Raw genomic sequence first — 16,659 nt, 5'->3', positions numbered from 1 at the left:
TAACTGACTGATGGTTTCCCGCTCAACAAATTGTCCACAGCATGGGAGGGAACTAACTTCCTGCAATGGAAATGAATTTAACACACCCTTATTGGGGTGGCAGGGTAGCCTAGTGGTTAGAGCGTTGGACTAGTAACCAGAAGTTCAAATCCCAGAGCTGACAAGGTACAGAGCTGTAATTCTGCCCCTGAACAGGCAGTTAACCCACTGTTCCTAGGCCGTCATTGACTTGCCTAGTTAAATAAAGGTAAAATATATATATTTTTTAAAATAAATCATCTGTACCCTATCATTTACCCCAAGCAGCAGAGTGGGCATTGTAGCAGCACAGTGGACTACTGAGTGGATGCAATTAGAACATAATTAGCTACCTTAATAAGTCAAACTTTAATATGTCTAATAGAAATGTGGAAGCCTGATTCCAATAGCAGATTTCTGTGGAAATGCTATGGAATTTTAATTGAAAACACATGCTGGGGTTCATAAATGTTTTACCATATTGATCAGTAAAGGCACCTCAGACCAGACCTTATAAGGTTCTACACAACCTCCAGGAATCTCACTCAGTCACTACTCTACCTTGGTAATGTGGTCAGAGGAACTATAAATGCCATGTCCACCAGCCCTATGAGTAAACACAGTGTTTATGGTGTAGCAAGGCTCAGACTTTGAAACTCCAATTTGTCTGACTGAAGAGGAGTGGAGGAGGGGGACCCAGATTACAGCAGGAGAGCGAGAGAGAGAGGAAGAGGTTAAGAGGGAGAGAGAGCGACCCAGAAAGAGCCTGCAGACTTCCAACAGAGTAAGAGGGAGCGAGAGAAAGACAGAGAAAGAAAAATAGAGACAAAGAGAGAAAGTAGCAAGATAGAGCCCGTAGTCTGTCTTTTAACAGAGAGAGAAAGAATGGTAGCAAGATAAAGAGAGAGAGGATGATGAGCTAAATCACTGAACCATGAGTGCAGTCCCTTATTCTCATCTAACACACACACACACACACACACACACACACACACACACACACACACACATCTCGTCCATATATACAGTACACACATGCACTGACACGTGCATGCACAGGGTACATACAAATACATTGCCATGCAGAGAAACAGTAGGTTCCTAGATCCAAGTCCCTCAGATCATTCTATAACACAGATAATGTCAGTCCCACTCAACCTCAGATATGTTTGTGTCATATGCATGTCCATCGGGAGTGTGTTGCTGCTTTTGTGCTGTAGTTTGAAAGTAGGATGTGTTTCATGTGTGAGCCAACCCACTCGCTGGTACAGTAGTTTATATCCCCCTACACTGCAGCAGGCAGCATCACAGTTAATAACTGCATGTTTCCAGTCACCGCATACCCGGCCTCACTGACACCATGTTGGGTTTGAAAATCAATAACCCCACCACTAAAAGGCCAGCCAATTTGCAAGCATGGGCAGAGCAAATCCATACGCTGCCAGTGTTTTAATGAAGGGAATCTTAACCAAGAGCCAGGGCCACTGCGCCTTTTCATTAGGCTGGGCTACTCCGAGCCAGGGTCCATGGGGGAGAGGGCAGGAGGGTGCGAGGCAGGGTTGAGATGGAGGGTGGAGGAATGGAGGGAAGGAATCAGAGGGATATCCCTGGAGATGGAGCGAGAGAGAGAGAAGGAGCGAGAGAGAGAGATTAAAGGACATGCCACTGGAATAGAGGAGAGAGTAGGAGAAGATCAGGGAAGCGAGGGAACAGAAGACGGTGGCTGCAGACAAATGGAGAGAGAGATGGGGAAGATTAACCGCAACATAGAAATGAAAGACTGTGAAAGGTGTGAGCTCCGTAGCTTGGTGACTACCCCCTGAAAGAAGCACAAACACATGGCAGTTAGTTAGTCTGCCTTCATAGCGCCATATCCCTCCGCCTGGCCCATTCCTCCCAATCTCCTCCACTAACTAGGCTGCTCCTGCCTCAGTGTTGTTCTCTTGTAATTGGAGCTGCAAGCCCAAGACGTGCTCAGTGTTCGTCAGGCTGACAGTCAGGGTGGCTTCCATTAAGGTTTAATAAGTGAGTCGGCGAGGAGAGGGTTGCTGTCAGCCCGGTGGGACAGAGAGAGAGACCTGTCCCCCTCCCCTCTCCTCCCTCTTCACCCCTCCCTGCTCCAGCTGCTTTGTCTCCCCCAGCCATTGACACAAAGCAGAGTGGCTCCAAAGGCGACAATCACTAATGGCCTAGGCCTTTCAGAGTGCGATGTGCATCGTCTCTCTGTGAGGAGAAAAAAGGAGACACATTGGGTCTGAATGGGAGGAGAATGATGCTGCTCCAGATAGGGAGGATGCATTTCAATGGTGGTTCAGTATCATTACCAGGAAAGGGCAACCCTCCTCGCCGTATTCTCCAGTTGAGGTGTGGGAACACAGACGCTCATCACAACCTCTCCCCACACCGAGACGACAGCGTGTTATTGCACCGTACAGAATTGAATCTGATGTTCCATTTTCAGGGAGAAATGTGAAAGGGAAAAAGGAATGGGAACTCCTCCTCAGTGTAAGTGAAGTATGAACATTTCCAGATGTGGATGAAATTAGGGTTAAAAGTTGTTAGAGAGCCATCAAGGCTTGTGGTTTTTAGGAATTACCAAACCCATGAACCAATTCATTACCTCGTTGGTTTAGGAATAAAACAGAGGCCACAGTAAATAAATATGACAGCACTGCCATATCCTGACAATGTCATTTTTTCCACTGTCTCTCGCTGCTGCCTGGCTGCCACTGAACATCATCATTTAGGAGCACAGTACTTTCCAGAATAATGTAATAGATACTGGCAGTGAATTCAAGTTGAATATTGGTCCGAAAAGAGAAAATAAATAGTGTATGAATCAGGAATATTTTTAGGCTGGCCGGGTGATGATGGATCAGGGATATGTTGAGATGGAGGGAGAGAGAGAGAGAGAGAGAGAGAGAGAGAGAGAGAGAGAGAGAGATAGGGAGGGAGAGAGTGAGGGAGAGAGTGAGGGAGAGAGAGAGAGAGGGAGGGAGAGGGAGAGAGAGAGAGAGAGAGAGAGAGAGAGAGAGAGAGAGAGAGAGAGAGGGAGAGAGAGAGAGAGAGGGAGATAAATGAGTGTTTAGCAGAAAACACAAGCACAATGGGAAGGACTATGCTTAGACAGCAGAATGATGAGCTCTCTATGTGACAGATAGAGGGAAGTAAAAGGGAAAATCAGTCACATTAATATGAAATCAAAAACCCATACAGGTACTTTGTGGATATCCACTCTATAGTTGAAGATGCAATAGACACACAACACATATTTCACTCACTGTAACTATGGTACCCAGCAATCCGCCATGTATTTCCAAGGTCTATTAAATAAGTGATCAAACACTAATTAGATTATAAAAGGACCTAGATTGACCAAGATGGCAACTTGATTAGCACTAAATCCGTTTCACTGTGGTCTTTCAATTCGCACCTTCTATTGTTATGGTTTTTAATGTAGGCCGTCCCCATTCCCTGCCTCGTGTCAACGCATGGAGAATAATACTCTGTCTCGCCAAGCCCCAAAACCCACTAATTAGCTACTAGCTAGTTTCTCCTACCTGCTCCTAATTATTGCCATTTGTCTCCATTACAATACATTTGTCAGATGATAAAGGTATGTTTGGTTAAAGCAGACCTCTGCTCCCTGCATTCTGGCATGTTCTTTCTCTGCCTTCTTTGCGGGGTGAATTAGTGGCTCCCAACATCCATTAATTACATCCATCTATGGGCCTTATCTTATCTCCCTGACACACCCATCACCATCCCTTTGCTGTTCTAGTAATTTAAGAAACATTTACTGTTTGTCTGGGGCCTATATTGCAGTAGTTTGCTGAAGGCCTCTTTTCTCTTTCTTCATCCCTCTCTCCTCTCTCTCTATCCCTCTCCCTCTCTCTCGCTCTTCCTCTCTCCCTCTGTCTCGTTCTTCCTCTCTCTCTTTTCTCTCTCTCCCTCTGTCTTTCTCGCTCTCTCTCTCTTTCTCTCTCTCTCTCTCTCTCTCTCTCTCTCTCTCTCTCTCTCTCTCTCTCTCTCTCTCTCTCTCTCTCTCTCTCTCACTCTGTCTCCCTCTCTGTCTTTCTCTCGCTGACTCTTTCATAGTTTTTTCCTCATTTCCTCCTCTGGCTGGGAGTAAGCTCTTTGTTTTCTATTGGTATTGTCCCTGGTGCTTGCTTTGCAAAGAACAAGTTTTCTCCTGACATTTTCTTAATTGATCCATGGCAGCAGCTTTGTGCTCTGCTGTTTTTCCACTGCTTTAGTAATTCATATATTCCGTTCTCCAGAGGAGCTTCTCTCAAGTTCTTTGCAGGGAAAATAAGCATATTTTCGTAGTCCTCTTTCAGATGTGATTGTATTTTTAAAAATAATTTCTCATGCCGTTAGAAGAAAATAACTTTGTGAAGTTCATGTGTTAATACAGTATGCAACTTAAAGCAATTACTCACTATTAAAGGGATAGTTCGATTTTAAAGGGATAGTTCAATGAAGCCCTTTATCCACTTCCCAGAGTCCCGGACTATCCCTTTAATTCCGGAATGTACAGGCATCTTCGGCTGCAAAGTAAATGTTCCGCAACGCTTCGGGGTTGGGAGATGTTCTCAATCAGGAAGACAGTTATTACAGCCATTAAAATCACCATCCACTTTAGGTAATGAACACAATTAGCCGTTACACCAATAGCATATCTTCGCAGAAGAGCATTCCTCCCCACCCACTGAGGCACAGGGAAATAGGCCACTTTCTCAAGCTGTAATCTCCCACTTTACTAAGGCCAGAGCTGAGATGATGTTAACTGTGCTCTGTCTACTGACTTTAGAACCCCGATGAAGGCTAAATGCAGAAATGTGTTGTTGTTTTATAATGTTTTTTTTTTTCTTCAACATCATTGTTCCCCAGGAGTGTCTGAACCCTCTTTCACATATCCACTGTATCCACTGACTTATTGACAGCATTTTCTGTGTCTCTGTTCATCTGTCTGTCTTTCTCTTCGTCTGTAGGTCTCCTGCAGGAGTCTTTCATTGACGAGCCAGATGGTCTGGTGTCAGTCAACCTGCTGGTTGTGTCTGCAGTCTCAGCTTTCGCCACGGGGGCGGTGCTGTCGGGCTTGGCTGTCTGCTGGATCATGAGTCATCGCCACCGCACACGAGGGGCAGGAGCCAACAGGAGCCGTAAAGGGGACAAGGAGCAGAACATGCTGGGTCAGGGCCGGAGCGGCTCAGTGATGAGCGTGACACGTACCAGTGGCAGCGAGAGACCCCGGTCACATTCTCAGGCAGACAACCCGTTCGTAATGCCCAACGGCTGGCCTAAAGGAGAGATGGATCCAGGCCTACCTACTCCAGAACAGACCCCCCTGCAGCAGAAAAGGCCTCCACCCAGCATGAGAGATGTAGACTGGGAACAGAGCCAGACCTTCCTCACCTCAGTGGGCATGCCCTGCCCAGCCAACTCCGTCATCTACCTGAGCTCCAAGTTCCTGCAGGAGAGAGGTGGCAGGCACGAGGGCCCAGGGGATGTGGGGCCCCCCAACACAGAGCGAACACGTTACCTGGTCCTCGCCAGCAACCGGGAGCCACATGGGGGACAACCCAGGACCACCCTGAGGAACTCTGCAGGTGAATACAACTACCCAGCCACACCACAGGACTCCCCAGACCGCAGGAGGGTGGTCTCAGCCCCCAGCACCCAGATGGACTTTGGGGAGCCTCCCCGCTGGACTCACGAGGGACTCAACTATAACAGCAATAACGGAGCGCCCTACCCCTCCCAGCGCCCGGGCCTGATCCGGGCCAACCACCACGGCCTTGCCGACTTCAGTCACCTAATGGGAAAGAGCGTGGGCGAGCCTACCCCTAGTGGCCAGTGAGGAGAAGAGCGCAATGAACCCCCCTCTCTGAAACCCATTTCCCCTCAGCAACTGGAATACCCCTCAGACTCACTCTCCCTTCCCGAATCCTGTCCTGTCTGTCCTCTCTCACTGTCATTCAATGTTCTGACATCCCCGGCGTGAAGCCTGACTGACTAACTGACTGAAGAGACTAGGTCTCCAGAAGCCAGCAGTTTAGAGAAAGAAAGAGAGAGAGAGAGTTAAAGAGAGGAGGTTATTCTCCTCATGGCTGCAGCTCTGCTATCACCCTGAGAGGTGCACCCCTCTGCTCCTTACGTGGTTTAACCCACAGAGCATGGACTGGACACCATAAAACCAACCTCAAGGACTAGGAAGGGGTGCAAGGGAAGGGACATTTTGTGAAAAAGGAAAAACAAAAAGAAATGAGAACCGCTTCACTGATAATTTAGCTCAGTTCCAGTTGTGAAAGGTCTCATTCTACTATCTTGTGCTCTGCAAGTCATTCTTTGGGTGTGACATTTTTATTTCTGCTTTGCTTTTGTGCCAGCATCCAGCAGACAACCATGTGTTTTTCCTTGTTTGTTTTTTCTGGCCACCTCTATCAGTCAGCTCTAACAGTCAGCTTGTGTTTGATAGATATTAGCAATGCCAGGGGCACTGGATCATGCAGTATGGGAAAGGGTTCCTGTCTTAATGTGGGCATACAACACACTGGATCTTCTTATTGGAATAAGCTTGATAATGATGTCAACGATCCATCCCGTTGTGTTAACAATCATGGAAAAAGCACACATTGCTAGTGTGTTTCTAATGCTCTATTATGTGTTTCTAATCAGGCCTTGTAACGGTTTCCTCCCCCAGTCTGCAGCCCAGATCTAGCAACAACAGCACTGGACTTGAACATGTCAAAGTGGAGGGGACAAAAACCAGCAGGGAGGCGATAAGAGAGGATGGTACCTTAATATCTCTGTGTTTCCTTGGAGAAGTGGAGGGAACAGCGAAAGACAGTCAGAGGGCACAGTGGTATAAGACAACCTTGTCCCTCCCACTCCCTTCCTCCTTCTCTGTCTGTCTCTCCCTGGATCTATGTGACCTGACCTGAGGCCTGGGCTACCCGGCAGGCCAGCGGACAGGAGAGAAGAGTACATAGCCCATGTAGGGGAATGTGAGCCTGACTGTGGGGGTTAGCGGGCCCAGGGCCCTGCCACTGGGGAGCTCCATTCAGGCTCCTCTCCCTGACACTGAGCCTCTTTGTGCCCCGGAGCAGGAGGAGATGGCTGCAACAAATAGCCGTTACGAGTCAGGGCCGGAGGGGCAAACCCAGTGCCCCAGCCCAGCGGAATATCAATGAGGACAGCAGCGCTCCCCTGCCCATCCCTCGGGCCCTCTCACAGACACTGGCACCGTTTGGGACTGGGGCTGGGACCAGTCAGGGTGGTAGGCCAGGGATGGGCCGATAGGGCTGGGGCTGGGAGACTTGCATCATTCAGACTGCTATCACTTCTATATCCCTGCCTTTAAGCATCTATACACAAGGGACATTGGCTCAACAAAGCAAAGTAGAACTATATGGGCGTGGATTGTCTCCCTCCGCTCTCTCTCGCTCTCTGTTTGATGTTCTCCTTTTGTCTGCCTCTCTGCTCACTCCCCTGTCTGTAGATCCGATGGCTCGTGTTTTTTCATCCGTGTCATGACTTGTGTTTGTGGATGTTGCTCTATTTCAGGCTACAGCGGAAGTTGTCCATAATCTCCTTGTTCTCCCCCTAGTTCTCTCACCCGGTAGCCATTATCTGAGTGATTTCTGCCGCAATCCCCCAACATTCACAAATCAGTGTTAACTGCACCCTCACCCTGAGCGCTGGTCGGCAACACGCATGGAAGCGCATAGACTGGCTTCATTAGTGGGTCTGTGGGCTGGGAGGAGCAGAGGAGGAGAGCTGGAGAGAGATGGAGCTGGAGGGGCATGGGAGGAGCAGAGGCTGGGCTGATCTGGGTAGGACTGGCAGAGAGTGGTGTTAGAGAAACACACAACAGAGCCAGAGAGCACGAACATGAATCTTAGCAGGGCTTACAATACAAAGCTATGGCTACATTCAGAGCTGCTCTGAAACAGGGGGAGCAGATAGAGGGGAGGCCTGGCCTTGCATAGAAAGCCAGCTGTGTAGTGGGCTGAGGAGAGGAGCCAGGTTCGACGGTGGATTTGTTTATCTTAATGTAAAGGGCTAAACCACTGAGGTCGAATACTAAAAGAGATTCCTGGAGTGTAAACACATGATCTAGCTGGGTAAAAATGCCCACTCATGGCTGAGTCCAGGGAGACAAAGCAACAACTGAATGAGCGTGTATGCATGTGTGCCTTCATGTGAGTGTGTTGGTTTTTGTGTACTTGAAGTGCATTAGTAGTGAGTGTTGCCATGAATGAGTAAAGTAGTCGGGTGGATTGGGGAGTATATTGAAATAGTACATTCCATACTGTAGTAGACAAAACCACTCCTCCACGTTGTCGTCGTCATCCTCCTATCTCCATTATAGCCCTGAGAGGAGTGTTGGTTGAGAGCATGGGGCCTTGAAGCAATAGTGGACCCCTGGTGCCCCCTCTCGTCTCCTCTTTTTCTCCCAGCCAGTGGTGTCCCCTCAGTGCAGTGAGTGAATGAGGCCTACTCTGCCTGCCCAGCCAGGCGTGCTCCAGCTCTTACACTGTTTCACTAAGCATGCTTGATTAGGCAAAGTACATCCCAGCCCCTAATGGTGTGATGAGCCCCTGAGAAGATTAGCAAAAGACACATCAAGAGGGTGACGGGCACCCACTCTCCTCTGCAGCTATCCCCCCATACACACACAATCACACAGTTACACACACATAAACATACACACACTCAGACACACACACTGCGCCCTAATCAAATTCAGGATGCAATTGAATTACGATCTGCTGTTATCCCCAGGCCAGGGAGGAGGGAGGCCAAACTTGTGGCTCAGACCCATGGATTTGCTCGTTGGAAGAGCCACACATGATTATCTTAGTCCACCATGACTAAACAGTTAAGGAATCTGTGGTTCCCCATAATACAACCCTTCAGGCTTGCACACAGACAGACAAACAGACACAGACACACAATCAGCCTTTCCCTCTCTATATGTTGTATTAGCAGCTACAATCAAACAGAGGTAGTTTTAAATGTGTCAACACCAGAATGAGAAATCTGGGTAATTTACTGTGAAGCGCTCAAAAATCTTTGTTCTTTTGAAATCAGTTTTTAAATGTTTTAACCGTTTATCTACATTTGCAAATCCGCTAATGCAGTAAATTGCTTTCTTTGGCAGCCATTACTTTCTGCTGGACATGATATGTAGCCCCCCACCACCCACCCCCAACCCACATGACCTGATCTGTGTGTATAAATATCATGGACTGTGTGTGTCCCTGAGACCATGTCATTGTTTGTTGTTGGCTTGTTTTCCTGAGTAACCCAGTGATTTAGCTAATGCCCCCCAGCCAGAAACTGCCAATGCCAGGATGAGATACTCTAGAAAGACTCAAACCAAATAAGAAGACATGTAACCCAATCTGCTGAGGAATAAACACGGGCAGCAGACATATTTATCATCGAAAGATAAGCACAAAAAAATGTTAGCATTTTTGTAAAGTTGTAGAGAGCATTCTATTTAGTCTGCACTGATCATTCTTGTCATGTTTTTTTTGTCTGTTTCTGTGGTAATATTTGGTTTGAGTTTTTGGGATTTGTTGTATTGGATTTTCTATTTCCTCTTTGGTGTGTGAGTTTGATGATGATGATGAAGATGATCCTGATGAAGATTCTGTACTGTGAACAGCATCTCAGTATTTTCTCCCACTCTGATGCCTGTGCTGTGTCTGAGTTGTGTCTGGGAGGAGAAGAGGAGAAGAGGAGGAGAGGAGAGGAGGAGGTGATACAGACTGGAATCACAACAAAGAGAACTTTTCCACTCCTCCAGAGTCGAGTCTCCTGCTACAGTGACAGACTCCTGCAGTCCTGTGGCTCTCACCAGAGGCTGTCTGTCCCTGCCTGTGACCAGGGACGCTGTCATTAAATGACACAGTGTGTCCCTGTGTGTACATAATATCAATGCTTAAATGTAATTTAAGTGCAGTAGCTGCATGACACAGCCTCTGTGTGTACAGAAGTAGCAACGTGTGAATTTATACAGTACATGCAAGTGTGTGTGCTTGTGTCTGCAAATCTGTCCATCACACAAACACATGCATGCACCCTCAAACAACTGCACACACACACACACACACACACACACACACACACACACACACACACACACACACACACACACACACACACACACACACACACACACACACCCTTCAGCAGTTGAACACCATTTCAACATTGTCCTCAGCTCTGCCTGTCACTTAGCATGGAGACTTTGCTCTCTGTCAACTTTCTTATTCTAATAAACCACTCAGACATTAACTATCTTCTTGTATCTTCTTTTACTCCAGTTATTTTGACTATTTATTCTCCTCCTCAAGGATATATGTATATATACAGTTCCCGTCAAAAGTTTGGACAGTTTTTTGTTTAAAAAAAAAACTATTTTCTACATTGTAGAATAATACTGAAGACATCAAAACTATGAAATAACACATATGGAATCATGTAGTAACCAAAAAGTGTTAAACAAATCAAAAATATATTACAGATTTCAGAGTCTTCAAAGTAGCCATCCTTTGCCTTGATTACAGCTTTACACACTCTTGGCATTCTCTAAACTCCCGAGTGGACCAGCGGACTAAGGCAATGCATATTAGTGCTAGAGGCGTCACTACAGACACTGGTTAGATTCCAGGCTGTATCATAACTGGCCTTAGGACGACGCACAATTGGCCCAGCGTCGTCCAGGTTAGGGTTTGGCCGGGGTAGGCCGCCATTGTAAATAAGAATGAGTTCTTAACTGACTTGCCTAGTTAAATTAAGGTTAAATAAAACACAAAAATGAATACTTTGCTATCACTTGTGTCAAATACATTAGTACACTTCTCTTTGTAGCTATGGCGTTGTCTGAAAATACCCTCCCTGTCCAGCAGATGGTGGTGTTGTTCCATCAACGGCCTTTGACATGGCCTGGACCATACCTCTTCGTATGCCATGGCAGTCCAGTGTGGTCCTCCACTTTTCCAACATGAGTAATACCATTGTTGACAATTCTGAGGATTACCATCGAAAAGCATCAGAATGAATAATAGAAATTAACTCAAATAGCTTTGTCAGTATTAATGATATGAGCACATCTCTCTCTCTCAGGTGAGTGTATAAGACAGTAACACATCTGTTGACAGGTAAAGGGGCTGTGAGGCCTGTCAGAGCCGCCCATTCCCTGGGGCTGCTTTATGGGTCCTCAGCCCCTGGTGCTGCAGTGTGGAGCTGGAGCCCTGGAGTCCTGGAGCTGGAGTCCTCCCTCCCTCCGCCACCTTGCTGGCCATCACGTTATCATAAATCTTCAAATCAATCAGCTGAGCCAGGGGCACATTCATGTGATGAATCTGATTCATTAATGGATTGGACCAATGCCAGCCCAGCGGACACTGTCAGGTTGACCCACAGCTGAGCTCACTGCAGGCTAACTCACAGCTTCACAGCCCTGTTCTGTGTGTTCAGATTCCAGCCACACCTTGTCTTTTTGCATTCATTACAGGGCTGAATGGTGTTAACATCATGAACGTGATACAAGACGCAGTGTGCAATTTGAGGCCCATCTATCTGACATATTTATCAGGCACCTCTGAGAGAGAGAAGGAAAAGGTCATTCTGTTTAATGTTCTATCTGTTTGCTTTCAGGCACCAACACAGACAATCAAGCACAGAGGGCCGGACAGATGTACAGTAAGCTTGACAACAACACATCCAGTAAAGGACTATAGAATTACACAATCAATACAAGTGTGGACATTGCCAAATGAATGACTAAAATGAAGCACATTAATTCACTCTACAAGGGGTGTAGAGTCTAACTGGCATACAAGCAGTGGGTGAGTTTCAAGTTTGGGGAAGATCATTTTCACCATAAAAATGCACCTTTAGAATAAAAGCATTACATGCATAATCTAATTTGTGGTCACTTTTGTTAATAGTGTTTTCCCAGTAATGAAACATTTGTGTGTCACGTTCTGACCTTTATTCCTTTGTTTTGTCTTTATTTAGTATGGTCTGGGCGTGAGTTGGGGTGGGCAGTCTATGTTAGTTTTTCTATATTTTCTATTTCTGTGTTTGGCCTGATATGGTTCTCAATCATAGGCAGCTGTCTATCATTGTCCCTGATTGAGAACCATATTTAGGTAGCCGGTTTTCCTTTGTGTTTTGTGGGTGGTTATTTTCAGTCTTTGTGTGTCTGCACCAGAGAACTGTTTCGGTTGTCACTTTGTTGTTTTGTATTTTTGAAGTGTTCAGTTTCTTATTAAAAAGATGAACACTAACCACGCTGCACTTTGGTCCTCTCCTTCTTCCCAAGACAACTGTTACATTGTGCTTATAGCCTACTGCAGTGTGTGCATTGCTGCGCTTATAATGTGAAGAAATAGCCAAATAGTTCATTAACATTTTAAACTAAATGTTCTGATCTGTTGCTTCAGCCTCAATGCGTAAAAACGTTTTTTTTTATGCTAGTTGTTGTATTAATTTGGGATCTATTGCATCCCACAACTGTCCCAGACTACTTGTTGGAATATTTATTTCTCGCACAGAATAGAATAGGTGAATAGAATAGGTCAACTTTTGTACTATGAGGGATAGTAGATTGACATAGGCTAGTGCTTTTGTTAGGCCTACTCATCTTGTTGGCTGACACAAAGTAAATGTGGACAGTTCTTCTAATATCTTCAATGTGCGCCTCGGAATTGGATAAGGACGTGCCGAGTTGCATCCCTGAAGTGTCTGTCTTCACTTGTAGCCTGTGAGAAAGACCCGATCTCCTGATGGAGAGCCATGTGAGTGATAGGTGCTTCGGAGTATGCAGCACTCAGGGAGATGGGAACAACGGCCACTGTCTGCAAAAGGCATGGATTCTTTTAGGGTGCATCATGGCCACACAAAGGAAATGCCGCTAGGAAATTTGAGGCATTACCAAGTGGTTGTCAAATTGTGAGTGAGAGACTGATGTGTGTACAGCCTGCGCAAAAAAAAAACAAAGTAGAGCTCATGTCTTTCAAGCAACCTTTTTCAAATCATCATTAGAGTCACATCATGCAGCCTTAAAATGTATTAAAAATCAAAACATATAGCCCAACATTTGCCCAACGTAGAACAACTAAGGTTAAAATAATAAATCTAAATTTAGCATATAGGAGTACCTATTTCTTTGTTAACCACTCAACACAAAATAGCCGCATGTGCGCACTCCCTCAAATCATTTGGAGAAAATATCCTTTCTATTTTATTCAGCTTTGTTCAATTTTGTTCCTCATACTATAAAATTATATATATATATATATATATATATATATATTTTTTTTTTTTAATGCCATGGAATTCTAAACAAATCTTGTCTGCTTAATGAACTAGTGTAGCCCACAGCCATATGGCATAGCCAGATCAGGGCCTGACATAAGGACAACTCAGAGTATGCTATTCTGTTCTTCTGAAATAGACAACATTTTCTTCATATCATGTTTCCTTAGACCTTTCTAAAATAAATAATGGATTTATTGTGAAGGTGCATGGTATATTACATCGATTTATTAGACTTTTTAAAATGTAAATGTTCCAAAGATCTTCATCAGTGGCTTGTAGCCTGTGTGTGGAAGCCAGGAGGTGCTAAATATGTTTGTTAATTAACGGTCAATTACCGTGAGATGGACAGTTATTTACTTGACAATCACCGGCTGACGAAATTTCGTGACGCCCTAGCCAGGTGCACCGGTTTGTGTCAAGAACTGCAACGCTGCTGGGTTTTTCACTGGGTTTTTCATACTCAACAGTTTCCTGTGTGTATCAAAAATGGTCCATCCAGCCAACTTGACACAACTGTGGGAAGCATTGGAATTAACATGGGCCAGCATCCCTGTGTGCCAGCATCCCTGTGGAGCGCTTTCGGCAGTGCAACTCAATATTAGGAATGTGACATTAACATTTTGTTCACTCAGTGTACATGACTCTCTTTCAATGTTGAGTGTACAGTTGAAGTCGGAAGTTTACATACACCTTAGCCAAATACATTTAAAATACATTCAAAATACATTCAAAATTCCTGACATTCCTGTCTTAGGTCAGTTAGGATCACCACTTCATTTTAAGAATGTGAAATGTCAGAATAATAGTAGAGAGAATTATTTATTTCAGCTTTTATTTCTTTCATCACATTCCCAGTGGGTCAGAAGTTTACATACACTCAATGAGTATTTGGTAGCATTGCCTTTAAGTGGTTTAACTTTGGTCAAACGTTTCAGGTAGCCCTCCACAAGCTTCCCACAATAAGTTGGGTGAATTTTGGACCATTCCTGATGTCAAGCAAAGAGGAACTGAGTTTGAAGGTAGGCCTTGAAATATATTCACAGGTACACCTCCAATTGACTCAAATTATGTCAATTAGCCTATCAGAAGCTTCTAAAGCCACAACATAATTTTCTGGAATTCTCCAAGCTGTTTAAAGGCACAGTCAACTTAGTGTATGTAAACTTCTGACCTACTGGAATTGTGATACAGTGAATTATAAGTGAAATAATATGTCTGTAAACAATTGTTGGAAAAATGACTTGTCCTATGCACAAAGTAGATGTCCTAACCGAATTGCAAGAACTATAGTTTGGTTGAAAAACAAGTTTTAATGACTCCAACCTAAGTGTATGTAAACTTCTGACTTCAACTGTATATCATTTTTATAAATGTTTTCTGATTTTATCCAATTATCCAATATAAATAATGTCAATATTGATTATTCAATATAAGCAATGTAAATATCTATCGTTCAATATAAATGTGAATGTATTTTAGCATAAAGCAGGGTGTGATGACCAGCCTGAACACAAGGGGGGAGACAATAGTCTGCCAAAAGTTAAGTCCAGAAAAACAGAACAGTTTTTAACATAAACTACCCTTCAGTTGTTCAAAAAAGACGACACCAGACACCTACATAGCTGGAAAATATGTATATAATTCATATATCTGTAAAACCATCAGATTTTTTATGATTTTTCAAGTGACAGCATTCACTAGGCCAAAACAGAATACACAGTAGCTGATAATTCCTCTCAATTCCTATTCGGTTCTAGAGAGAGCAATTCTCTCTGGAGAGTCCCGATTCTCTCTTTGCACTGTCTTCCCTGGGATCAGTTCCTTGCGGAACTCCTTTACCAAGAAGAAATATCCAATAGCATCTAAACAGCAGTTTGTTGTGGCAATCCATTCTGAGACATGATAAAAGTTATGCATCAAATGATACTGTTGGCAGTCAGTGGGGACTTTGTAGGCAACATAGAAATTCATGAAAAATGCCATATGGATAGGAGTGTAACAGATGAAAAAGACTACCAAATTGGCTGATATTATTCTAATACTTTTTCTGTTGTCCTTATATGAGTGCATGTCCTTGTAGGCCAGCAGAGTGCAGATTGTCTGACATGAACAAAGCAGCATTGTGAGAAGAGGAACCACATATCCCAATATCTCCAGAGACAGAATGTAGCCCAGTTGAAACAAATGGAATTCCCTCTCAAAGCAGGCCAGATTGTGCGCAGGTCTATTGTGCTCCCTGAATATCACACATAGGACCACAATAGTCACCCATATCATCACACACACTACAACAGCCACTTTCTTCTTGGAGCCCATTCTCCTGGAGTGAAAGGGAAACTGAATGGCGATGAATCTCTGAACACTGATAGCAGTAACAGTGAAAATACTAGCGTACATGTTGGTGAAATGAATGAGAACCAGAACAGCACAGAGGCCAGGAGAGGTAATGCTGAAGAAGGTGTGGTAGATCCTGAAGGGCAGGAAGGTGATGAGGGCACAGTCGGCCACAGCCAGGTTGAGCATGTAGATGTGTGTGTCTGTAAAGCTGGCTCTCTTACGGTAGAACACCCTCAGAGCAGAGAGGTTCAGGGCCAGACCCAGCAAAAACACGGGGCTGTACACAACCCTCTGGAACAGCCTCACCTCCTCCGACATGTTGGTCTTACAGAGGTGTGGTCCATATGAATGGTTGGACATCATTCTCACTATGGTGGAGAGCATGGTCAGTTAGTATGATATTGTGATGTTTTACTGATGAAGGCCAAAGTTGTGGCCTTATGAATCTTATGAAGTTGGTAATGTGTTACTATTTCAAGCGTGTATTTCTAAAAGTCACAATCAACATCAGTGAGCTGACTTCTGTTTTATGGTTCAGAGGTTAAGAATCGTGACATACACTATAACAGTTTTCCCTTGGTCTGTACCTCCCACTTCAATTAAAAACACATCGTTCTTTCTATTGGTTCTGACTGTTAATAAATGTCCTACCTTAAAATGAGAGGATTGACAGCCACCAAGCATACAGATGTTTTTCACCTGCAAGTTAAGAGTCCACTTTTACTGTCTCCTTCTTGAATCTGTGTGAGAAGCTAGACGTTTCTTTCAAGCAGTTTCCCCTTGACAACAGAAAAAGGAAGTTGCGTTTGATAGACTGCAGTCTATTTGCATTTCAATGTATAGAACTGCATAGGTATACTATCACCAGAGATGAACAATTTGACAGAAATACATTAAAGCCTAAGAATATTTCAACAATGAGGAAGAGCCAAAAGCTCTGAAATTGATATTTTTCTGTTT

General features: G+C 44.6%; 2 protein-coding genes across 3 annotated transcripts in view; one reads left to right on the top strand and one right to left on the bottom strand.

The window, feature by feature from the left end:
• The window catches only part of LOC139409211 (sema domain, transmembrane domain (TM), and cytoplasmic domain, (semaphorin) 6Bb), a 137,682-nt gene extending 127,352 nt beyond the window's left edge, over positions 1-10,330 (top strand). Inside the window, exon 17 of one of the 2 annotated variants that reach the window (XM_071154045.1) lies at positions 5,013-10,330. In XM_071154045.1, coding sequence (XP_071010146.1) covers positions 5,013-5,881 — 869 coding nt within the window. In that variant the 3' untranslated portion in view covers positions 5,882-10,330. The remainder of the gene's footprint in view (positions 1-5,012) is intronic. The other variant, XM_071154046.1, reaches the window with a different exon arrangement.
• A 4,775-nt stretch (positions 10,331-15,105) lies between these two features.
• Positions 15,106-16,017, bottom strand: LOC139409738 (G-protein coupled receptor 55-like). The gene has a single exon (XM_071155126.1). The coding sequence runs from the start codon at positions 16,015-16,017 to the stop codon at positions 15,106-15,108; it is 912 nt and encodes a 303-aa protein (XP_071011227.1).
• Positions 16,018-16,659: the final 642 nt, after the last annotated feature.

Source organism: Oncorhynchus clarkii, chromosome 5, assembly GCF_045791955.1.
Source record: "Oncorhynchus clarkii lewisi isolate Uvic-CL-2024 chromosome 5, UVic_Ocla_1.0, whole genome shotgun sequence".
NCBI classification, from domain to species: domain Eukaryota; kingdom Metazoa; phylum Chordata; class Actinopteri; order Salmoniformes; family Salmonidae; genus Oncorhynchus; species Oncorhynchus clarkii.
This window is presented reverse-complemented; position numbering and strand designations above follow the sequence as displayed.